General features: G+C 34.2%; 3 protein-coding genes across 4 annotated transcripts; 2 read left to right on the top strand and 1 right to left on the bottom strand.

Annotated features, from left to right (window-relative positions):
• Nucleotides 1-469: 469 nt before the first annotated feature.
• Nucleotides 470-3538, bottom strand: LOC111400571. The gene is made up of 7 exons (XM_023027980.1): nucleotides 3395-3538; nucleotides 2933-3268; nucleotides 2259-2870; nucleotides 2042-2172; nucleotides 1110-1767; nucleotides 948-998; nucleotides 470-631 (listed from the first exon to the last, which is right to left on the bottom strand). Exons 1-7 carry the CDS (start codon nucleotides 3536-3538, stop codon nucleotides 470-472), a joined length of 2094 nt encoding a protein of 697 aa, XP_022883748.1.
• Nucleotides 3539-5759: 2221 nt separating this feature from the next.
• On the top strand, nucleotides 5760-6868 carry LOC111402738 (bZIP transcription factor 11-like). Of its 2 annotated transcripts, XM_023031079.1 has the most exons (2): nucleotides 5760-6026; nucleotides 6183-6868. In XM_023031079.1, the coding sequence occupies exons 1-2, from the start codon at nucleotides 6020-6022 to the stop codon at nucleotides 6641-6643; spliced, it is 468 nt and encodes a 155-aa protein (XP_022886847.1). In that variant the 5' UTR covers nucleotides 5760-6019; the 3' UTR covers nucleotides 6644-6868. The 2 variants fall into 2 exon arrangements, with proteins under 2 accessions (XP_022886847.1, XP_022886846.1); XM_023031078.1 differs by having other exon boundaries at nucleotides 5760-6868.
• Nucleotides 6869-12590: 5722 nt separating this feature from the next.
• On the top strand, nucleotides 12591-13533 carry LOC111401949 (dehydrin DHN1-like). The gene is made up of 2 exons (XM_023029936.1): nucleotides 12591-12992; nucleotides 13108-13533. The coding sequence occupies exons 1-2, from the start codon at nucleotides 12759-12761 to the stop codon at nucleotides 13318-13320; spliced, it is 447 nt and encodes a 148-aa protein (XP_022885704.1). The 5' UTR covers nucleotides 12591-12758; the 3' UTR covers nucleotides 13321-13533.
• The last annotated feature ends 9982 nt before the right edge of the window (nucleotides 13534-23515 follow it).

The following is a 23515-nucleotide window of genomic DNA, read 5'->3' as shown; positions in this document are numbered from 1 at the left end:
GCAGTGGAGGCCTGGAAGAAGTCCTCCGAGTTTGACGTCGTAGCCCAAGATGTCTATGTGATAGCACTGGAGGAGCTAGTGGGGCACATCAGGAAGGAGAGGCCTAATATTGACGTGGCCTTTCTGAATGAGGCGCTGGAGGGGCAGAAGGAGGAACTGCGAAGGTTGTCTGAGACTGCTGGAGTCCTGGTATTACCGGCAGCCCAGGATGTTGAGGATAGTACACCAACCCCCCAAGACCCCTAGGTGGTTAAAAAAATATTATTTTTGGTATTTAGTTTTGCAATATGTTTTTGGCTTATGAGTGAACTTTGTTTTGACTTTTTATGACATTTTGTTTGGAATGGATAACTGTTTATGCTTAGTACGATTTCTTTAGTAGAGATCTGTTGTTTTTTTTTTTTTCTTTGTGTGACAATACCTCACAAACTTAGCTAAATTTGTAAGAGCGTCACAGTAGCATGTAGAATTACCTTGAATGAATTTTACCTAGTTGTGCAGTACCTGCTTTCCAAACCAGACTTATGCATTCGGCATTTTTACTAAGTGTAGTACCACGTACGGCCTTAGCTCGTCCTGCGTGTCTAGCAGGGCATTGAAAATTTCCACTAAGGGTTGCAGTACGTACGACCTGCATATGGAGCAGGGCTTTATAAGGTTCTTTATGAGGAAATTTTCACTAAGTGTCGCAGCACATAGGACCTTAGATCGGCTTGCGATGGAGCAAGGCTTTATAAGATTTCTTAGGAGGAATTTTTCACTAAGTGTCGCAGCACATACGACCTTAGATCGGCCAGCGTATGGAGGAGGGCTTTATAAGATTCCTTAGGAGGAATTTTCCACTAAGTGTCGCAGCACATACGACCTTAGATCGGCCTGCATATGGAGCAGGGCTTTATAATATTCCTTAGAAGGAATTTTTCACTAAATATCGTAGCACATACAACCTTAGATCGGCCTGCGTATATAGCGGGGCTTTGTAAGATTCTGACAGATTGCTGAATAAAATGTTCAAAAATAGGAAATCCCTTTTTATTGGTGTAATTGACATTACAAGGGGGCTTTATATGGGCTTTTCCCTTTCACTGATAGTATCGCTTAAGGTGTACGGCATTCCAAAGATGGGGTAAGGGTCTACTCCCCAAGTCTTCCAGTTCATATGCCCCTTTTAGCAGGACCTTCGTTATTAGATAGGGACCTTCCTGGTTCGGACCCAGGCATCTACTGCCGATCTCTCTTGTGGGGAGAAATACCTTCTGTAAGACGAGGAATCCTACTTCAAATTCTCTTTTTTGCACTTTTTTATCGTAGTACTTGGAGTTCCGCTGTTTGTAAACGGCATTCTTGAGTTCGGCGTTGTTCCTTTTCTCCTTGGTTAGGTCGAGTTTCGTGCGAAGAACTATGTGGTTCCTTTCTTCGTCGTAATCAGTTATGCGCAGCGAGGAAATGCTGACTTCTAGTGGGATCACGGCCTCTAAGCCGAAAGCTAGTGAGAATGGGATTTCTTTCGTGTTTGTCCTTGCAGTAGTGCGATAAGACCATAGCACACTGGGGAGTTCATCGGCCCATCTTCCTTTTAACAAGTCGAGTTTTGCTTTCAATGTGTGCTTAATAATCTTGTTAATGGCTTCGACTTGGCCATTTGCCTGTGGATGGTTCGGTGATGAGAAATATTTCTTGATGTCGAACTCTTCGCACAAATCTAAAAGTCGTGCGTTATCGAACTGTTTTCCATTGTCTGTAACAATGGAGTGGGGTATGCCGAACCTACAGATCACTGATTTTCACAAAAAGTTTGTTGTTTTTTGTTCGGTGATGGTGGCAAGTGGCTCTGCCTCGGCCCGTTTAGTGAAGTAATCCACTGCAACGATGGCGAATTTTACCCTTCCTTTTCCAATGGGCATATGTCCAATTAGGTCGACCCCCCATTTTGCAAAGGGCCAAGGTGCTGTTACTGGGTTCAGTTCGCGCGGTAGAGTATTTATGACGGGGGCGAGGCGCTAGCACTTGTTGCATCTTTTGACAAATTGAAGAGAATCACATCTTATTGCAGGCCAAAAGTATCCTTGTCGTATGATCTTGTAGGCTAGTGAGAGTCCACCGGAATGGTTTCCACATAGTCCTTCGTGAACGTCCTGTAGGGTGTGCTGAGCTTCTCCTTCGTTCAAGCACCTTAATAAGGGCATAGAATATCCTCGTTTGTATAGTATATTATCAATGAGTGTGTACCTGACCAACCTTATTCAGAGCTTTCTAACCTCTGTAGAGTTTTCAGGATATTTCTCGATTTTTAGGTAAGCGATGATCTCGCTCTGCCAAGTTGGTTTGGGGTCTATCATCATAAGGACCACTTTGGCCAACTCGGTGGACGGTAGGGATATTTTTCCTATCGAGATGCTATCAAACTCTTCAATTCCCTCACTGGTGGCTAGGCGGGCCAGTGCATCGGCGTGACTGTTCTGAGATCTAGGAATTTGTTTGACTTGGGTGGTGTTGAACCTTTCAAGTTCTTTTTTCACAACTCGTAGGTAATTGTCCATCCTGTTTTCTTTCGCCATATATACATCATTGACTTGATTCACGACTAGTTGGGAGTTGCTGTGTAGGATCAGGTTGGAGATCCCTAACTCTGAGGCCACTCTTGCTCCGACAATGAGAGTTTCGTACTCAGTCTCATTATTGGAGGCTTTAAAGTCAAATGGCAAGGCTTCACAGAATATGCGATGATCAGGGCTGATTAATACGACATCGACTCCAGATCGTTCTCCGGTGGATGAACCGTTGACATAAAGTTTCCAAGGGGTTTCTTTCTGTTGTTCCTCAATTGGGACGTTGCAGAACTCAGAGACAAAGTCAGCGAGTGCTTGGCCCTTTATGGAGGAACGAGGTGTGTATTTGATGTCGAATTGTTCGAGTTCTACTGCCCATTTACAATCGGACCAGAGGTGTCGGGCCTTTGCAGTGTTTGCCTCAATGGAGAGTTGGTAAGGACCTCAATGGGGTGTTCCAAGAAATATGGCCTCAGTTTTCGCGCTGCCATCAGCAGGGTGAATGCCAGTTTCTCTACAGGCGAATATCTGAGCTCGGCTTCGTGAAGCGCTTTGCTTACGTAATAAATCGGGTGTTGAACGCCATTTTCTTCTAGGGTTAGAACGGTACTAATGGCATGCTCTAAAACAGATAAATATAGTTTCAAGGCCTCGCCTGCTTTAGGTTTTGAAAGCAACGGAGGCCGGACTAGTTGTCTCGTTAGCTCGTTAAAGGCGTCCTGGCATTCTTTGGTCCATTCAAACTTCTTTCCTCCTCATAACGTGCCGAAAAAGGGTTTGCAGCGGTCTGTAAACTTGGAGACGAACCGACTGAGAGCGGCAACCCTTTCAATTAAATTTTGTACCTCTTTGGATTTGGTTGGAGGCTTCATTTGGATGATAGCTTGTATTTTTTCAAGATTTACCTCGATTCCTCGGTTGTTTACAATGTAACCTAGGAATCTTCCAGAATTGACCCCGAAAGCACATTTTCTCAGGTACAACTTCATTCTATACTTTCTCTTTTTTATTTTTAATCGTACATTTTTCAATAAAATAATATTATACATATATCAAAAAAAATTTCTTTAACTCAAGCAAGGGCTAAAAGTTGATAATATATGTGATTGAACCTAGAAACATTCAGGGACGGATGTGGGGGGGACTGAGCTGGGCTGTAGCCCCCCCCCCCCGGCCCAAGAATTTTTTTTAATTTTTTTTTTTTTTTTTGCAAAAATAGTTTTTTGTGTAAAAAAAAAATTCGTGTATTAGCTCGACTTGAAATTTTATAGTTCGATCTTGGATCCAATCATGATCCGTTTTTGAAAACATATTGTTAAAATTAATCATTGATTTTGATTTAGATTAAGAAACGAACTGAAGATAAGGGTTCAGAGAAATTATTTGATACGACGGATGGAAATAAAATTTCCAAGAAATTGGATTTGCAGCTGTTTTGCGCGGCTAGTCGCTAACAATTAAAAAGGGATCAGATGATTGTGTAAGGAATAAACCTCTTGAGACAAAGTCCCATAAAGGAGTATTTAATTGGCGATAACTTTACAATTGGAACTTAAACAGAATGCCTTCAAGGGGCACAAGCATACGAGTACTGAAAGAAATGTTTAAGTCTAAACTAAGAAATTGAAATTACATATTCTCTGTTTGAGAGTGTTTGATTTGGGATCCTTTGCTCTATGTCTTTTCTTTCTTTTATATTCCCTTGATGATCTCTTCGTGATCAACCGCTTAGAAACTGCTTAATTGCTTTATAACTGCCCACTTTCTTCATGGTGGCCAACTTATCGTGGAACTGCCGTCTCTAACGGCTGCCACTACTTTTTGTCGTTCAACCGTCTTCAACTGAACATCCTTTAATCGTGGAACGTGATAAGATTACTTAATAACTGCTTTGATAACTGCACTTTTGGATAACCATAACATCTTATGTTTGCTAAGATCCTAGGCGATTCGAATGTTTGGACGAGAACAGGGTCATAATCCTGGGCGACTGCAAGGCACTTTATTCACTCAGATCTTGGGCATCTTGCAAGTTTGGGCAATGGTGTTACCGCATTTGTGGGCTTCCACTGCATTCATTAATAAACCTATTTGGGTCTTTATCCTGAATTGCCCAGTTGCGCTTCATTCTTTAGATTATTCGATTTGGACTGCACTTTTAGCGTGTCAACAGCAGCCAATTCAAATGTAAGGCAAGATTGAATTTTTCAATTGATGTTGTGGATGATGACACCAAAAAGATGTATACATTAGCACCAAGTCAAAAACAGAAAGATGACCTTTTGGGTTTTATGAAGACTGGAAGATCACAGCTAATGACAAGAAACTACAAGGAAATGCAGATATTGGTTTTTTTTTTTTTTTCTATAACTGATGGAAAACAATTTTTCATTGCTGAAAACGATAATAATGAGTAATGCTTGGAGTTTAGTTTGAGTGCTCATTGATTGATTGTATTTTGACTGTTATTTCATTTGAAATAATGTCAAGATCCTTTCATATTTTGAGGTTACAACAATATTATCTATTCACTAATACAAGATAAGAAAGTTTTATACATACTGTTAAGAATTTTTTTTTTTTATATTTTCCATTAATACATATTTTGTACATTGAATTGTCAGTACTGAGTTAAAGACGAAAACCTGTATAACATTTTATTGCAGAACGAAGCAAATACTCAATGTTTTGCCTTTCATTTTCCAAATGGAACACACACAAAAATAATAATAATAATAATAAATAATAAATAAATAATCATTTCGTGTGCCAAAAATTGCATTAATAAAACTAGATTAAATTATTGATTAAAATTTTTGGAATAAATTCTAATCAACCAATTACACTATCATACATTAGATCTAAAACTTTAATGGCAAGATGCAACCGGCCACACAATTTATTAATGAATTCTAGACATGTACATTAAACAATGAGCAATTATTCACTAATGGCAGAAAAGTTTAGACTTTTCTTATGTACATGAATAGCATTTTCCAGTATTAAATATCACCTCGACTACATCATCTGGCTCTCTCAGTCTTAGTACCTACTTTACTTACAAGTGCAATTAATTTATGTAATAAAGATACATAATTGAGAATATTACTAACCATTTGCAATTGTTTTATATTTATGATTGCTAATATTTTCTATTTTTTAATCCTTTCAATAAGTGTTTGTGTCTATAAATTGCATGTCCAATACCATCAAAAGCCTCTTCCTTCTTCTCCTTTCTTCATTGCATAATTCTGTGCTAATTTTCTTTTTCCTCCTTATTTCATAAATTCAGTGAAAATATATTATTATGAACTTTAATGTTGAAGTGTTTTTTAGTGTTTGAGCTCCATGTCGCCTGTACTTAGTGAAATCCTCCTTTCTGGATTTACTGTAAACTCGGCCCTTCGTCGTCGTTCACACTTGGTTCAATCTTTTTCTGTTGCCTTCCTCTACTGGTTTTATGTTTTCTCATGAAACGTATGGATGCTTAATTAGCTTATAATTTATACTAATTATAATTAAATACCAATCCACTTTTTTTTGCCCCGTATTTTCTTGCTAAATAGTAAATACCCATAAAAAGTATTATTATTTGAGTACATATCATGGCTTCTCCATGTGGAACTTGTTCAGGATCAAGCACGATTCAGAACTCTTCTGAAGACAATTTGCAGCATATAATGGACCAAAGGAAACGCAAAAGAATGATTTCGAATCGCGAATCAGCACGTAGATCACGCATGAGGAAGCAGAAGCAAATGGATGATCTGATGGAGAAAATGAGTCAACTAAGGACTGAAAACTACAATTTGCTTACCAACATGAATGTTGTTACTCAGCTATACCTGAATATTGAGGCTGAAAACTCAGTTTTAAGGGCTCAGATGGGTGAACTGAACCACAGATTACAGGCTCTCAATGATATAATCAACTTCACGAACTGCACAGAAAACACTTTTGCTGAATTTGATGAAAATGACAATATTTATGCCTATAATGAGCATATGATTAACGAGGAAGATTTCTTGAATCCATGGAGTTTGCTTCATGTTAATCAGCCAATCATGGCCTCTTCTGATATCTTCATGTACTGATCTGATATTCATGATTTGAATGATGAATTTTATTCTCATCACGCTTGTTTATATGCAAATTTTCTTGGATTTTCGATATGTTTTATTACCAAATGAAGGTTCTGTCTGTATTTCTAATACGATTTGTCATGCGGGGTGAACAACTAATGTATCTTTCATTTACAAAAATAGAAATCAGAAGTCTGGGACCTGTTCTTGAATTGTAAATTGTTTAAGAATTTAAGATCCTACTTAATAAATCCTCTCCAAGATGATCATCTATTTTTTGATTTCTTAAATACGTCCAGTTCAACATACCAAACGTGCCGCCAATGGTCTATAGTATTTCTACCTTCTAAAAGTCCATTCAACGGGTTGAGAAGCAATGTAACAAGTTTATATCATTTAAATGTTTCATTTGAATTAATTGAAAAAGGATCCTACAAGTCCTAACAACAATATTGATATGCACGTTTGCCCTTCAATTTCGACTTTTGAGATCTCGGTCTCGTTTAAGATCTCTCATCTTTCTCATGCACTCTTGACTCTTTCCTTCGGCCAGGATAAGAATATTACGAAAGATGACGACTAATTTAATCTTTATATAGAAAGTATTCTAAAAGAAACACATTGCTAGAGGCATATTGGACTTGAGAAAAGGCACATTGTTATGCAAAAGTGAAAGCTTCAATGCTATAAAACAAGTACACATATCACTAGAGGAATATGCTGCAGTTTTGATACTTGTATTACTTAGTGGCAAAACCATTAACAATCCATTGTGTTATATTTATATAGGGCTGGACATGGTCCGGTTCAGTTCGGTTCTAACGAAAATTGAATCAACTCGAAATTTTCGAGTATTTAGTAAGTGGAACCGTCGGATCCAAATTTAATTACGGAACCATTCAGGTTCGGTTTCATTCGGTTCGGTTCGATCCGGTTCGATTCCATTCGGTTCCGTATTATAATTAAATTTTTTAATATATACAAAGTTACGTTAATTTAATTAATGATATGTTCAATATTAACTCTTACAAAATATCGTAGTTCAATCTTATGTATTTCACGTATCTCTTTGTTGAATTCTTCATAAATTTGATTATTAAAATCACAGAAAGACAAAGATAGCGAGTTCAAAATAATTAAGAGAGATGTTGTAGAGTTTTAATTCAATTTTCTCCAGTAAAAACGACACTACAGTAGAATAACAGATTTGCATAAAATTGAGGTCAATTTGATTAAGTTGATTTTGAACTGAAAATTAGAAATAGGAAAAATCATATTTTGTGATTTGAACTAAATTAACTAGTTAACAAATTTATTTAGAAAAATAAAATAATTTTACTTATTTAAAATAAAAAATTATGGAGATTCGATTCTTATTCGGTTCTTCGGGTTTTGGTTTAGAACCAAGAACCGAACTATACCCGTCGATTCTTGATTCAAATACTCGTTCGGGTATTTAATTTGAGAAGAACCGTCGGATTTGATTCGATCGGTTCGATTCGAGGGTTTTGTCCAACCCTATATTTATATAAAATATCATTGGACAAATTAAGAAGACAAAAGGAGGGCCATGATATTTGCTGATTAGGTTACACAAAAGTAAAATTTAAGTGTTCGAACTGAATGGGCAACTAAATTAATAAAATATATATTTAGGGTGGGTTTTGAATGGATTTTATTTATTTAGTCCCCAATGAAGGGGTGACTTTTGGACGTGCTGAAAAATACTTTAATCATGACTTCATCAAAGGTTGAATTATTGGCATGGATGAATTAAACAATCTTAGGAAATTATTGTGTTGGCCTTGTTTTTTTGCTTTCATGACATAATAATATAAGTACTTTGACGGTAATATGCGTGTCCCATGTTGCCCACTTATCTCACTCTACATACGTGACTAGTTTAGTGACAATATTTTATTCAATCATAGCACATTATGTATAATTGAAGAGGTTTAATTAAATAAAATTAGAACAAATTGATATGTAGTGAAAAAATTAGTAGTTGTACTTCAATCATATATAATTTAATTATGTAAAAAACACAAAGATGAACTATCAGCCAAAAATTCTCTCAGTATCTTTATTTTAAGTAGTATTTTTAGGAGAATGTGCGAACAAAAAGTATAGAAAAGCTTTTGGTATATGTGTAAAATATTTTATTGTATGAATGTATGGTTGAAAATAATCATGTAACAAACCATAAAATAAATTAATGGGTATGGGGCACTATAGCTGATTAGTTTAGTTTTATTAATATCATCTAGCTTATGAGAGAATATATCTTCTAGTAAATTAGTTCTATTAATTTAAGGATTTCAATTATTGTTCCTAATCAATGTCTTAAATTATTTATCTAAGAAATAAAGATTAATTCGTGAGTCTCCGTGGTTACAAATTATCAATATAGTACCCGAAAAGTATGGGAGTATCCCAGATTCTAATAATCATCCATACTTAATTAAACGTTTAACAGAATAAATAATCGGCTTGAAATAGAGGAATTTCAACACTTTTTCATTAAAAGTTAATACCATGTGTAACTCCACTCGAATGATTTAAAAATTTAAGTTTTCCTGATTATTAAACAAGATATTCTCAAAAATCAATGGGCCGTGTTGTCTACTGACGTGAACACGTACACGAAACATATATTTTTTAAATTTTTCCAAGAGACAAAGGCTGTCCCATTATAGTCATAAAGGTGTTGAATCACTAAAATAAATTTGTATTCTCATGATAATTTAATCATATAAATACAAATTAATGAACTTTCACCGTTCTCAACCATTCAACCTTATATATGGACAGAAATAGAATGAATGAAACATTGAGATGAAGGGTCTATTTGATGTAGATTTTTCATAAATAAATTTTGTAAAAAATAGTATTTTTGGAGAATGTGTAAGTAGAGAAAAATTTTAGATTATGTTAATTGTCTTAGCATAATAATAATAATAATAATAATAATAATAATAATAATAATAATAATAATAATAATAATAATAATAATACGATTTATAGACTGTCGCCAATTATTTTAATGTTGAAGGAAAGGTGATGAGAACGTGTTGTCCTCATTGAACACACTATTATCTATGCTAGATTAGAGAATCCATTATATCTTGTTAAGCACATGATTTATGTAGCTCATTTACTAAGGTTCTTATATAAGGAAAATGATATATGTACCGATGGGGGTTATCAAACCGTGTCCTCCCTCTTACAAAATACGCGGGCCACGCATGTATTTAAAAAATCCAACCCATGGTTCCCACCCTTATTGTAAGTGGTAAATAAAAGATTAGATAAAATTTTTAGGTACATGTAGTATCGTTCTTTATATATAATAGTCTGTCAGTTTGTTTAGTTAATTAGCAGTGTTTGCATGGCATGGTAAGTATAGTCGATACGACAATTATAAAAGAAATTATTGTTTCATTATTATACCACAAAATCTATTTTTATTTAGGGATGTGCATTTTTATTCTAAATTACCTGAACAAAATCAAAATCAAAACCAAAACTAAAACCAGACCAATCTAGTTAAAATTTGTCTGGTTCTGAAAATAGAGAATTGAACATGGTACTGATCAATTCTAGCTATAAATTCAAAGGTTAAATCCATTCAAAAATTATGTCACTATTAAATCAATTGTCAATTTTAATACAACGGCACGAATTTATATTAGGGACATTTTTTTCCCGTAAAAATTTAACAAAATTGATTATTTCTATGATATTTATAGAAAGTAACAATTTCTTGAACGAACGTTGTGCAATGACTATTTACTACAATTTCCCTAAATTATAAAACTTAATCTTAATCGTCACGTCTTATTAGAAATAATGTCAAAAGAAAAAAAATCAGGAAAACAACAAAAAATTCTATGCAAGAGAAGCTGAGGCACGTAAGTCTATGTTTGATGGTCATTAATGAGAAAAATGACTTTTTTTGAATAGTGATTTTTTGTAGAACGTGTTATTAAAAAGTAAGAGAAAATTTTGAATTTACGTTTAAAATATTTTATTGTATAAATATATGGTTAAAGATGCGTACGAGAATTAAAGAATTTTATTTTAATAAGAAAAAAACAACGGCTAAATTTCCTTCTACGATCACCACAGGATTGATTGCAGTTAGCATCAAACACCTGCACATGTTGACTGAACACCTGTAAAGCCAAATGTCTTGTTAAGATAGAGATCAAGAAAATCATGCCAGGTGACTAACCTTGAGTCGATCTAATCCAAAAATATCTTCTCCAAGGACGCCAACCTCTTACCCATCCCATCCCCTGCAAAATATCTTTTGATATTTTTATTGTAGTTGACTTTATTTCGAATTTGTGTTGATAAATTTTTTGAAGAAACTCAAGAAAAGTTCGGATCCTGTACTAATAAATCTATGAGTTCATATTAAGGAAGATGATTGTAAAAAAAAAAAAAAAAAAAAAAAAAAAAAAAAAGGACGTCCCGACATAATTCACGCGGGATTGCACTGTTTTTCCTAGCCTTGAACGCACCAAAAAATTACATTAAGCTAGACAGCTGAAAAATTCCAAGGAGGCACGAAAATCCTACAGCAAAGCTTGAAGAAACAAAACTGATACTTGAAGGGTATGATCGATAGAAGTTGCATCTTGGTGTGAATTAATTAATACCAAATAGAGATCATTAGTAATTGGGCAGTTCGTGAGATCGGCTAGAACAAATCCCATTGAACCACCAGTTATAATTAATTCTTGTTTAGTTTTGCTAAAAATATATATATATATACATTTTATTATTTCTAGTATGGAATGAGTTGATTATTCATTTTGGGATCTCACCGAGCAAAACAAGTAATATAGTTCTTCCATCAATCAAGAATTTCAATTTTCGGAAGTATCATAATCATTCAATGAGAAGGATTTTCATTTAATAGATTTTGATAAAATCTCATAAACTATTTGGATGAAAAGTTGATAAATTTGTTGATCTCATCAAACGTGCGATTAAATTAATTCTTAACTTTAACTTTTATTTTTATCAATTTTTGAACTAAACTAAGTAGGGACTTAATTAATCGATAATTTCATCGGCTTTAAACTTTTGTCTCGTTCCAATTTCATAAAAGGCCTTGTTTGTGTAGTTAAAATTTAGAGTCTTAGTCAATTTTGTAAAAATTAATAAATACATGATTGAAAATTTGTTAAAAATTATTCATATGATGAAATGAATGATAAAATTAGTGTTAATTATACTTTAGATTTTTTAAAAATTCTTGTTCAGATTGCAAAAAAAGAACTTCGAAATTGTCATCTTCTTTGGCGGAGTAATTTTGGGATCTTACTGAGCAAAAGGAGTGACAATTTTCGAAAGTATCATATAATCATTCAATAAGAAGGATTTTCATTTAATAGATTTTGATAAAATCTCATAAACTGTTTGAATGAAAAGTTGATAAATTTGTGGATCTTATCAAACGTGTGATTAAAATTAATTCTTAACTTTAACTTTTATTTTTATCAATTTTTGAACTAAACTAAATAGGGACTTAATTAATCGATAATTTTATCGGCTTTAAACTTTAGTCTCGTTCCAATTTCATAAAAGGCCTTGTTTGTGTAGTTAAAATTTAGAGCCTTAGTCAATTTTGGAAAAATTAATAAATACATGATTGAAAATTTGTTAAAAATTATTCATATGATGAAATGGATGATAAAATTAGTGTTAATTATACTTTAGATTTTTTAGAAATTCTTGTTCAGATTGCGAAAAAAGAACTTCGAAATTGTTATCTTCTTTGGCGGAGTAATACGCGGAAATATGTCACCTTCTTGGGTAGCATTTTAGATTAGCCTTATCCGAATAGCCGACAGAGACACACGTCGTTATGCTATTTTGCCACGCTGAAATTGCACGAACCCTAACGTGTCAGCTGCTTTAATTCATGCAACACTTGTAAGCCTCTCCTGCCATTTGCTTTTCAAATCCTGTACGTTACTAGGACCCTTTTTCTCCTATATAAACATCGTGTGCGAATTAATCTCCGTCACATTGCAGTGCGGGACAATATAAGAAGCTGAACAAACTACTTGTTTATTTAAGTTTTAATTTTGATACACACTTGAAATCTGAAGAAATGGCAGAGTACGGAGACCAATACGGGAACCCAACGCGACAGACTGATGAATATGGCAACCCTGTTGGCCACACTGGGGGTCCTAAATCGGGCCAACAAGGAACTGGTTATGGAACCACTGGAGTTTATGGAACTCATGGTGGTGGAATTGCCCCGGGCAAAGTTGATGCTGGCCGAGCTGGGGAGCAACATGGACAGGGCCAGCTCCGCCGATCTGGCAGCTCCAGCAGCTCGGTAAGTATTAGCTAATTTCTGCTATGTACTTTATATCTTTGAGAACATCTAAAATGCTAACATTTTTCATTTATTTATTTATATATATATATTTTAATTTTGTGGTATTTTGCAGTCATCAGAGGATGATGGGATGGGAGGGAGAAGGAAGAAGGGTTTGAAAGATAAGATTAAGGAGAAGTTGCCTGGCGGTCAAAAGGACGAGCAGACTTACGGTACTCAAACCACTACTCAGGGTGGAGGCGGCTACGGATATGGTGAAGGGCAACAGCATGAGAAGAAGGGAATGATGGAAAAGATCAAGGAGAAGCTGCCTGGTGGCCGCTAGAGGGTATAATTGTGTGCGCACGCGCGCCGAGTAACGTTTCATGCTATGTTTAATTTAGTTTCTGTAATAAAACATGCCTTAATTTTACGAATGGGTATGTTCATGTGTGTCTGTGTCTATATGTAAATTGTAACGTAATCTTAATCTACTGTTATGAGCAGTAGACAGTTTGTGGTCTGTTGAATACTAAACGTGAGGCTTGTTTTTGATGCTTTTCCTTCCTTTTAGCCTAAATTTCCATCAGAGGTGGGATCAGCCACTTTGGGTTAGGGGTCACAATTAAATTTTTAAATGTTTTAACGGCAGACAAATCGTAAATGGTAATGACGGTCGATAGATTTGGAGCGGAGGAACAAAGTTGGGAGCTATACTATAATTGTAGTGTATGTTTTAAAATTTTAAAATAATAAAAAAAATAAACAATAAAAATAAAAATAGAGCCCCCCCAAAAAAAAAAAAAAAAAAAATTGTAGAAATTGGGGGTCAATTAACCATAGAGGACCTCTCCCAAGATCGCCTCCTCTGCATTATATTTTATTTTCAATCATGGTACGTGAGTGGCCAGTTTTAATGTAATACACTTTTGCCCATTAATTTTGGATTGAGCTAAACATAGCCCGGACGGATGATCACATAGTTGACATAATTGTGTGAAGTGTCAAAAGGGCGGGTCGTTTGGTTTTTTTCATTCATTTTTAAATTTTGAAGTGAGGTCAAACTTCATGTATGACGTGGAGTGGTGTATAAAAGAGCATTATTATTTTATTTTTGGGTCTTTTGAAATGATCTTAGCGGGTTTAATATTTGTTTCATTTTTTTTATTTTTTCAGTCATTGTCTTTGATTTCTCCGCAAATCTAATTTACTTAATGGTTGAACAGGGCTAAAAATAGGGGAAGGATTGAGTTGTTAGGATTTTTTTTATTTTATAAATTGTTCGGAGCTTTGAAACGTGTCCCTTTTGAACTTCGTTTTGACCCTATTTTTGTAGCCATTTGTCTTCCTTCATTTCAGTCGATCCAATATTCATTGCATTGGAATAATCACGTGTTCAAACAATTTGATAATTAGTTGTGAAAAATAAATTTTATTTATTTGTCATAAGAAATTGATTAGCAGTGAACGAATAAATAGAAGTTTGTAATAACAAATTGTTTGGTAGTTGTGAACATAATAAATCGGAGTTCTAATTGTTACGACAAATTGATAATTAGTGAAGAAATAAATCGGAGTTTGATGGTTTGATGGCATGAATATGGTTACAAATGGCTGCGTACTGAAAAGATGACAAAATGGCAAATATGAGAAGACGAAAGGGGTAAATTGGTCTTATGTCGCTAAATCATTAAAAAATAGATGTGAGTTTAAAAATCATTTTTACGAGCTGGGGTTCAGTTTTAGTTAATTCATAGATAATTACTTGACCTAGCTATTGGGAAATGTGTGAAATCAAATGATTGGAAGTAACGGGACTTCGAATCCCTTTATAATCATTCGTTTTAATATTTCAAAGGCTAATCACTTCTGATTCTAAAATCAATTATCCTAATTTATTTAGTCCCTGTTTGGTAATTATTTAAATTTAATTTAATTTAAGTCAAAGACAAATAATTAAAATACTAATCATATATTGCACGGTTCTGTTAATATTTAATTTCAATCATGCTAAGAATCAATAATCACAAAATAATAAATTAATAAATCGAATTCATACATGCGGAAGTCATTGTTGATATGAATTATAGTTGTAATAATAGTCAAGATCTTCCCCTCCTTGCTCCTCACAAAAGTATTAGCTATCAATGGGGCAAGCTAATGAAACATATATGGAGAGGAGAGGGGACCTAACCTTTATATATAGGAAATAATTTGAGCCGTCCCATTACGACTAGAATTCTAATTAGGGTTTATTTTCGGCCCACATACTTTAAATTACCACATAAAATTAATTACAACCCGTAAGGTGTAAAAGGCCCAATTGATCACTTAATAAATTTGGCCCAAACACAAATATCATTATAAGCCATATATCTAACCCGTAAAATTTTGCAATCGAATGTGAAGCCCACATATGGAATTATTAATTATTCCAACATTCTCCCACTTGGACAAACATTTGATTGCCATAACAAAGTTTTAACACCCGGGTTAGACTACATAGGTGGCCACAAAAGTATAGCTCTAATAATGACAACTTACGTAACATGATCCGGTCCAACAAGAATATTAACACCAAACATGGAAGTCATTACACCAATTTAAGAGATGTAAGACCATTCCACAGCTACAAATGTCAACATCCTTATTGACATGGATCCCCATCCTCCAACCAATGTGGTAGTATGTGGTATGAACTTAGCACCAAATGTGATCAAAAACTGTGATCTCTTATCGGTCCTCATAATGCTTCGAATCAAAATGAAGCCACATGTCTCTAAAAGAGACTCACCTTATGTCTTTATACGTCATATTTCAAGATGCAAATAATATAAAAAGATATAAGTCAAATGCATGCTTAAAAAATAGTTTATGGATGGGGAAAAATTATTTTATTATCAGAAGGGGCTGTACTCGAAAACATATGGGTTGCCTATATACCCCGTAAAGGGATCAAACCCAAAACGTAATTCTTTACATAAATAACTCCCACTAACCAAAAATATCAAATGTTTCCACAATACCCATATTAGTAACATGTGTTTTAAAGACTTTTGGAGCAAGTCCCTTAGTCAAGGGATCTGCAACCATCGCCTCTGTACTAATATGCTCTATTTTCGTCTGCCCTTATTTGACTCTATCTCTAACAACCAAATATTTGATGTTAATATGTTTTGATCCACCAGAACTTTTATTATTTTTTGAAAAGAATACTACTGCACTGTTATCACAGTAGATGGTGATCGGTCTTGCGATGGAATCAACAATTTTCAAGCCAGAGATGAAATTTCTTAACTAAACGGCTTGGACTGTAGCCCCATAACATGCCACAAATTCAGCTTGTATAGTAGAAGATGCCACTAGAGTCTATTTAGCACTTTTCCAAGAAATGGCACCACCAGCTAATGTAAAAATGTAACTTGAGGTCGATTTCAAATCATCTTGACATCCAGCAAAATCAGAATCTGAATATCCTACCACCTCAAGATGATTTGTACGCTTGAATGTAAGCATATAACTTTCAGTTTTCTTCAAATATCTCATAACTTTCTTAGCTGCTTTCCAATGCTCTTGTCCTGGATTAAACTGAAATCTGCTAAGGACACTTATTGCGTAGGCTATATCCGGTCTAGTGCAAACTTGAGCATACATCAAGCTTCCCACAGCACTAGCATATGGGATCATTTTCATAGACTCCCTTTCCAGCTCATTCCTTGGACATTGAGTTTTATTAAACTTATCTCCTTTTATGATAGGTACATCACCAGGTGCACAATTCTACATATTAAACATTTCTAGAACACGACGTATATAAGCTTTCTGAGAAAGTCTCAATAAACCACGATTTCTATCACGATGTATTTCAATGCCAAGTACATAGGAAGCTTCTCCAAGATATTTCATCTCAAAATTAGCAGACAACATTTTCTTTGTCTCATGAAACAGCCCTAAGTTACTGCTAGCAAATAGAATGTCATCAACATACAATACAAGGAAAATAAAATTTCTCCCACTGGTTTTAAGATAAATGCATTGATCAATAATATTTTCGACAAAACCAAGAGATGTCACAACCTCATCAAATTTCAAATACCACTGTCGAGATGTTTGCTAAAATCCATATAATGATTTGTTTAACTTACATACCAAGTTCTCTTTTCCTTTCACAACAAAGCCTTCAGGCTGTTTCATATAAACCATTTCAAAAAGATCTCCATTCAAAAATGTTGTCTTAACATCCATTTGATGAAGCTCCAAATTATAGTGTGCCACAAGAGCCATGATAATTCGAAAAGAATCTTTCGATGAAACAGGGGAAAAGGTTTCAACATAATCAATGCCCTCTCGTTGAGTGAAACCTTTTGCAACAATCTTGCTTTCTTTCATTCAATATTTTCTTTTGAATCTAATTTACTTTTGAAAATCCACTTGTTATCTACAGCCTTAGCATCTGGAGGAAGTTCAACAAGATCCCAAACTTTATTCCTTTCCATGGAATTCATTTCATCTTCCATGGCAGCTATCCATTTATCTGCCTCAGAACTTGTCAATGCTTGATTATAAGTTACAAGATCAACAATATACCCGATATTAAAATCGCTCTCCAATAAATATGTAACATAATCGCTGGGCAATGCAGATCTTCTTTCCCTTTGTGATCTCCTAACTTGTGGCTTAGGAACCGATTCAATCGTTGTTTGAGGAATTAGAGATTCCCTCTTGGTTCCTCGGTTCTTCATCAACAACTTCAATTGGTTGTGAACCAACTCTTTCCTGTATGACGGAAACTGGAACAACAACTTGATTAGGTTCAACAAGAATTTCTCTCAACGTGAAACTCCCACTATCTCCAAAATCGTTCTCCAGAAACTTAGCAGTAATGGACTCCACAATTCTAGTGCCGCGATTTGGACAGTAAAATTTATATCCTTTTGATCTATCTGGATACCCAATAAAGTATCCAGGAGTTGATTTAGGGTCTAATTTCTTTTCAAATGGATTATAAATCCTAACCTCAGCTGGACATCCCCAAACTTTAAAGCGAGCCATACTTGGCTTACGTCCTGTCCATAATTCAAAAGGTATCTTTGCAACAGCTTTACTTGGAACTCTGTTCAAAATATACATAGCTGTTTTCAAGGCTTCACCCCACAAATATTCAGGCAAATTTGTTCTATTTATCATACTTCTAACCATATCTTTTAAAGTTCGATTACATCTTTCAGAAACACCATTCTGCTCAGGTGTCCCTGGCATGGTGTATTGGGGCACTATTCCACATTCTTGTAAAAAATTTGCAAAATCACCCATATTTTGACCAGACTTGTCATATTTCTCATAGTACTCACCATCTCGGTCAGATCTTACAATTTTGATATTTTTCCCACATTGTTTATCTACTTCCAGTTTGAAAACTTTGAATTTCTCAAGTGCATGTGATTTGTCGTTAATCAAATAAACATATCCATATCGTGAGAAATCATCAATGGAAGTTATGAAATATTTATTCCCACATATAGTAGAAAGCAAAGGTCCACTGATATCAGTGTGAATTAAGTCCAAAGTTTCATTACTCCTAGTCGAACCCTTCCTCGTAGACTTAGTTAACTTTCCTCTTATACAATCTATACAGGTGTCAAAATCGGAGAAGTCTAAGGAAGGAAGTATCTCATCTTTTACTAATCTTTCCATTATATCCTTAGAAACAGACCCAATCGCTTATATCACAACATAGAGGATGATTCACGAATTAAAGCCATTTTCTTTGATACATTTGTAACACACGAGACATCACCAATAGAAGCCAAAGATAATTTATATAAACCATCACATAAAATGCCATTTCCAATCAAACGAGAATCATTAAATAATTTAACCATTCCATTACCAAAGTTAAATGTAAAACCACAAGCATCAAGTTTTGGTATAGAAATTAAATTCCGTCTCATTTGCGGTACATAAACTGTATTTTCCAAAACAAGATAAAAACTAGACTCTAAAGTTAACTTCACTACTCCTATGAATTCAACCTTCACTTGAAATCCATTTGCAACGCTCAAGCTTACTTCATTCTCACTTGACCTCCGTTTGCTTATGAACCCCTGCAAGGAATTCGCAATATGAATACTAGCTCCCGAGTCTAACCACCAAGAATTCAAAGGTACATCTACTAACGAAGACTCAAAACAAACTAAGGCCAAGGGAATACCTGGAGAACTCTTCTTCTTTTCCAACCAAGTCTTGAAATTAAAACAATCTTTCTGCCAGTGACCCTTCTTTTTACAGAACTTGCATTGATCATTTTTCTTTATAACTCCTTTGGGACCACTAAAATTTTTATTCTGTTGACTTCAGTGAGACTTATTATCCTTACGAAACTTAGGTTTATGATTATGAGAAGGCCCCTTATTCTGTGATGGTAGAAAAGCTAATTGCACGATTTCAACAGTTTCACGGCGCATCCTATACTTTTCTTGGGCACACACTGCTATGAGGTCATTCAAATTCCACTTATCCCGCTGAGCATTGTAAGCAACCTTAAGATGATTAAACTTGTTAGGAAGGCTATTCAAAACATGATAGATCAGGAAAGGCTCCGCAATGGGAATGTCAAGAGCCTTTAGCTTAGATGATATATTTATCATTTTCATGACATGCACCTTAACACCACTTGTACCATCATATTTCATGCTCATAAATTTATCCATCAGATCCCCAGTTTCGGCTTTATCAGACTCAATAAATTTTTCTCCTATGGCATCCATAAAACTTTTGGCATTTTCATTATTAGGGATGGCACCTAGAATAGAATCAGATATCGATCGCTTGATGATTTTCAAACAGAGTTTGTTAACCCTTTCCCACTTTTCATGCTCGGTTACATATTCAACGGTCCTCTTATCTGTGGGTTTTTCAAGCTTTTTCTCCATTGCAAAATCCAAGCCCAAAAGACCAAGTGCTATTTCTACGTCTCGTTTCCATCTCACATAGTTATTCCCAGTCAAAGTTTCAATAGCAGACAATTGATTCGAAAGAGATGAGGCATTATAAACTGTGGAAACATAAAATATCACTCTTAATATCATCCAAGCTTAATGCATGCAATCAAATGAATGATGAAATATCCAACTAATTAATATGAGTTATTAATTAAATAATCCGTAATTTAAATCGAAACATATGAATTTTATTACGGTAAGAGCCTAAGTGCATCATCATAAAGTCACCTTTGGGTCGACAATACAACATGCTATAAGGTACTCTTAAAACACGTCATGTAGCCAGTTAACAAAATTACACTGGTTTTCGAAACACCAACACCTTTTTGCAGAAGGAAATTTCTAAACCAAAATAAGCTCGTTAACTTTCTCATGCCATTTTCCAAAAATATTACATATAATAACACCTTTGGACAAGATATTATATGCAATAAATCAAAAGTTGTTGGGCAAAAATATATGTATTTTTATTGTAGAGAAAATCGAATAAATAATAATGAGTGTGCCACTTTGGCAGCTACCACCTATTTTTATTTCAAAATATTTCTCTTAGTGGGAAAACAAGAATCGTCGCAAGGCCCATAGAAAAATTTAATCACAAAATAATAATCATGGAACAAGTCATAATCATTAATCGATAAACGGCAAAATTTATATGTGATTTGGAAACAAAACGGGCAACAAAATTCAATATTTCAATATATATAAAAATTGAGATTTAAACGCACAAATAATGGCAATATTTAAATACATAATCATTTGAATGAAATAATACAAAAGTCGTCAATTAAATTATTATTATTATTATTATTTAATATATTTCAATCGAGTCAATTATTAAATAAAATTTTTAACCGGGTTAAAAATTAAAATTTTAGGGTCAAAACTTTAAAAGTTCAAATTAAGAACCCCTTATTGAAAATTACATTTTAACCCAAATAAAAAATTAAAATCAGGTCGTTCAATATTTAATTTATAAAACCTAACCCTCAATCTGTAATTGCAAACAGGGGCTTGGAAATAAGCTATTTACTACAGGAGCCCCCGTCCCCAAATATAATACACACGGCCAAATATAGTACCGTGATGCTCTGAATTACTATTCTTTGTCGAGAATTTAAATGGTTTTGAATCTTTTGATGAATCTCCTAAGCTTAACCCCAGCTCCATATCTCAAATGGTAGGGATAGATTGAAACTGAAAGAACTCGTATTATTTTTTTTTGTGCCTGAATGAGAGAAAACAAGTGGAGAAGAAAAAAGGGAACTTTTGTTTGCTCTCTTTCTGTCTGCATTAAATTATTTGCCATTAACAATTTGAGGAGGTGGATATTTCTAGGGCTGGACATGGTCCGGTTCGGTTCGGTTCTCGAAAAAAGGGAACTTTTGTTTGCTCTCTTTCTGTCTGCATTAAATTATTTGCCATTAACAATTTGAGGAGGTGGATATTTCTAGGGCTGGACATGGTCCGATTCGGTTCGGTTCTAACGAGAACCGAACCAACCCGAAATTTTCGGGTATTTAGTAAGTGGAACCGTCGGGTCCAAATTTAATTGCAGAACCGTTCGGGTTCGGTTCCATTCGGTTCGGTTCGGTTCGGTCCGGTTCGGTTCCATTCAGTTCCGTATTATAATTAATTTTTTTAATATATACAAAGTTACGTTAATTTAATTAATGATATATTTAATATTAGCTTTTACAAAATAACGTAGTTCAATTTTATGTGTTTCACGTCTCTCTTTGCTGAATTCTTCATAAATTTGATTATTAAAATTACAGAAAAAGAAAGATAGCGAGCGCAAAATAATTAAGAGAGATGTTGTAGAGCTTTAATTCGATTTTCTCCGGTAGAAATGACACTACAGTAGAAAAACAGATTTGGATAAAATTGAGGTCAATTTGATTAAGTCGATTTTGAACTGAATATTAGAAATAGGAAATCATATTTTGTGGTTTGAACTAAATTAACTAGTTAATAAATTTATTTAGAAAAAATAAAATAATTTTACTTATTTAAAATAAATTAATTTAAAAAATTACGGAGATTCGGTTTTTATTCGGTTCTTCGGGTCTTGGCCTAGAACCGAGAACCGAACCATACCCGTCGGTTCTTGATTCAAATACCCGTTCGGGTATTTAACTTGAGAAGAACCGTCGGGTTCGGTTCGGGTTCGATTCGATCGGTTCGGTTCGGGAGTTTTGTCCAGCCCTAGATATTTCGCCATGTATAAAAGTTGATTTTAAGCAAATCGCAGTCTCTATAAATTCGCTTTCGAGTTCTTTCAGTTTTTTCAATTTAAAAAACACAAAAAAAAAGTGACAATATTATTTTCATTAGGGATTCTGATCTTAATATGAAGGCTCTGATACCAATTGTTAATATTTATTTATAATCATTTAAGAATCAAGAATCACAAAATAATAAATTGATAAATCGAATTCATACATGTGGAAGTCATTGTTGATATGAATTATAGTTGTAATAGTAGCCAAGATCTTCCCCTCCTTGCTCCTCACAAAAATATTAGTTATCAATGGAGCAAGCTAATGAAACATATATGAAGAGGAGAGGGGACATAGCCTTTATATATAGGAAATAATTTGAGCCGTCCCATTACGACTAGAATTCTAATTAGGGTTTATTTCCGGCCCACATACTTTAAACTACCACATAAAATTAATTACAACTCGTAAGGTGTAAAAGACCTAATTGATCACTTAATAAATTTGGCCCAAACACAAATATCATTATAAGCCATATATCTAACCCGTAAAATTTTGCAATCGAATGTGAAGCCCACATATGGAATTATTAATTATTCCAACAGGTTCCACAAACGTTCAATTACACATTTCAAAAACTTCAATCAAAATCTACTAAAAATTTAATTTTAATCCCACCAAACATGGACTTAATTATCTCTCCTAGATAGAATTAAGTTTTCGTTTTTGTAATTAGAATCAGATTTTAATAGATTTTTGATAAAAGTTGATGAAATGTCAGTAAAATGTGTTATTAAAATTAATTGCTGGCTTTGATTTGAATTAAAATTTGAATTTGAGTTTGTATCAAGCGATGACCAAATTTAATGATCTCTCCTAGATAGAATTAAGGTTGTATTTGATTGTTAATGTTTTTCATGGAAAATATGTTTTTTTCACCAAAATTCCTATTTTTATATTGTTTGATTTTACATTTCTTCCCTGGAAAGTATTTTTCTACTTTTGGTCACGTGATCATATTTTCTTTAAAATTAAGGAAAATATTTTCTTTAAGGGGAGTGAGATTATATTTTCTATGGAATTCACTCACTCGCTCTCTTTTTCATTTATCCACCCTCTCTCATTTACCCACAATAAAAAATCGACAAGTAAAATATTTTCTAAGTTGAAAATTAAATCAATTAAACACATTTAATCGACAATTTCTATGCAGATAAGTTATAGGTAATTCAATTGCCTAGTTCTTTGCATATAAATTTCATGCTTGTAATCAAACGCATCCTAAATTCCCGTTTGTCTTGTTGTGAGGAATATGTTA

The sequence above is a fragment of the Olea europaea genome, chromosome 10 (assembly GCF_002742605.1).
Source record: "Olea europaea var. sylvestris chromosome 10, O_europaea_v1, whole genome shotgun sequence".
Classification (NCBI taxonomy): domain Eukaryota; kingdom Viridiplantae; phylum Streptophyta; class Magnoliopsida; order Lamiales; family Oleaceae; genus Olea; species Olea europaea.
This window is presented reverse-complemented; position numbering and strand designations above follow the sequence as displayed.